At 52.9% G+C, this 1,907-nt stretch overlaps 1 protein-coding gene across 1 annotated transcript in view; it reads right to left on the bottom strand.

Moving 5' to 3' along the window:
- gldc (glycine dehydrogenase (decarboxylating)) overlaps positions 1–1,890 on the bottom strand; it is a 14,461-nt gene extending 12,571 nt beyond the window's left edge. The window contains exons 1-2 of the mRNA XM_019876183.1: positions 1,763–1,890; positions 1,579–1,657 (exon numbers count right to left, since the gene is read on the bottom strand). Of these exons, the coding sequence (XP_019731742.1) occupies positions 1,579–1,657; positions 1,763–1,786 (103 nt within the window). The 5' untranslated portion in view covers positions 1,787–1,890. The remainder of the gene's footprint in view (positions 1–1,578; positions 1,658–1,762) is intronic.
- Between the last annotated feature and the right edge of the window lie 17 nt (positions 1,891–1,907).

Here is a 1,907-nt window from a genome sequence, read left to right as displayed (position 1 = left end):
GACGCCAACCGACGTAGTTAATGATTCCCACTCCTCTATTTATGGTCCATACAAAAAAAAAAAAAAACTGGTGTGAGCTTATCAGTAAATCATCAAGCCCGAACGCGGTGAGTTATTAGGTACGCAATTGCGCAACTGAAAAATAGGCGATGCCGCAAACTGCCAATCATTTGAATGAAGAAAGAACAAAAGGCAGGAGAAATGACACCCGATTGATAGCGAGGGCTGCAAAGCGCACATTTCGGATCAAAGTCTGACGAATAAAAAAGTTGCGTCCGTGCGACGCCACGATTGCGGTCGGAGCCGTTTTGGCTCAAGCGATTCCCGTCACGTTAGCCGGGGGGCCGCTTGACCCTCGCGTGGGCGGCGGGCGGGGTACGCCGGCCCACGGCGGGCGCGCGCACACAACCAAGCGTCGGCGCTCGCTATCGCAGCGGGCACAATTTGGAGCCTGCTTTGGGAAACTGGAAAGCCCAGTCGTGACATCATTCTGCCTCGCAGGCATGACAAACATTTGTCTGAGGTGAAGAAATATTATTTGGCGTGCAACAATGATTCGATGCTCGTTTTCATCCTTCACGGAAAACTTGGGCGTACTCGCGAGAACTATTTCAATATAGTGAGACCTAAATCTCCAAAATGCCGTCGGGTGGCTTTTGTGCCTTTCTTTCCGTTTGGGTGCTTTCTCTGGGAACAGGCCGTCTTCGGTACGTTGAACGTCTTGGAACGCTGCACCTTGGCATCCTTCAGCTGATTGTCACGAGTTTTATTTCTTTGTATTGTTTGGTGTTCTTTGGCATTGAGCGAGCAGTACGCTTTTTTTTTTTTTTTAACCTTCTTTGATGATAGCGAATCTCTTGCCGCGGAGAAAGCAAATGAACGTCGATGTGCGGATCGCAGCATTTTTCAAATATAGACGCTAAATTTAGAAGTTGTTTGGAGGGGAAATTCACTCTGCTGTCAAGTAAAAACACGAGCAACACGAACATTGTCATCAGGTTCAATGTGACCGATGCCGGTTGCTTATTTTTTGGAGCAAACTCCATCAATCAATCCAGAAGTGTCACTTTGGAAACGAAAAGCAACCAAACAAATCGGATCCTTTTTTTTCAATGCTGAACTATTTCTTGACACCCCACAACAAAAGCACCGCTGCAAAAATGAGCCCAAATGGCATCGGCGTGATGATGATGAGCATATTTGCAAAGGCTTCTTTAGCCGCCCCCCCCCCCCGACCCCCCCTTTGGAATGCCCCAGTGATGAAACTGGTTTGAGCTGGGTTGAAATCATGTTCTTGTTGCTTTTCAAGTCTCAATGGGTGTCAGCTTGCAGTGTGACAAGATCACAGTGCGTTGGGGGCTGGGTGGGGGGGGGGGCGACGGCATCCACCCATGTCACCTTCTTCGAAGCCCCCCCGGGCTGTGATGTAATGTGACCGCTGGAACCAGATTGAACTGGACTTGGGACCCGAGCGAGAAACTTTGCGCTCGCCGCCGTCGTCGTCATTGCGCCCCAAACACAAACACAAACACGTTCCGTTCGTGCGGCAGAAAATGCGCGACCGCCATGTCAACTTACACACTGGGTCGTCCAGCTTCATGCTCTGCCTCATGCGGATGGACGACGGCACGGTGTTCTCGATCAGCTGCTCGATGGACTAAAAAGCACAACAATGCGCTTGAGCAGGAGGAGAAAGTGCGCCTGCCCGCCCGCCTGCCTGCCCGCCTGCCGGTCGTCGGCGGCGGCGGCGTGTCTTTCTTACCTCCAGTCCGAGCGCGTCCAGCATGTCCCGCTTCTCGCGCTCACCTGGGCCGATGTGGCGCTCGGCGAAGTCGTCGTGGCGGGGCAGGATCCGCTCGATGCGCCGAGAGCACGCGGGCGCCGAGGTCCGGAGGCCGCGCGTTGCC

The sequence above is a fragment of the Hippocampus comes genome, unplaced genomic scaffold (assembly GCF_001891065.2).
Source record: "Hippocampus comes isolate QL1 unplaced genomic scaffold, H_comes_QL1_v1.1 scaffold102, whole genome shotgun sequence".
Classification (NCBI taxonomy): Eukaryota; Metazoa; Chordata; class Actinopteri; order Syngnathiformes; family Syngnathidae; genus Hippocampus; species Hippocampus comes.
This window is presented reverse-complemented; position numbering and strand designations above follow the sequence as displayed.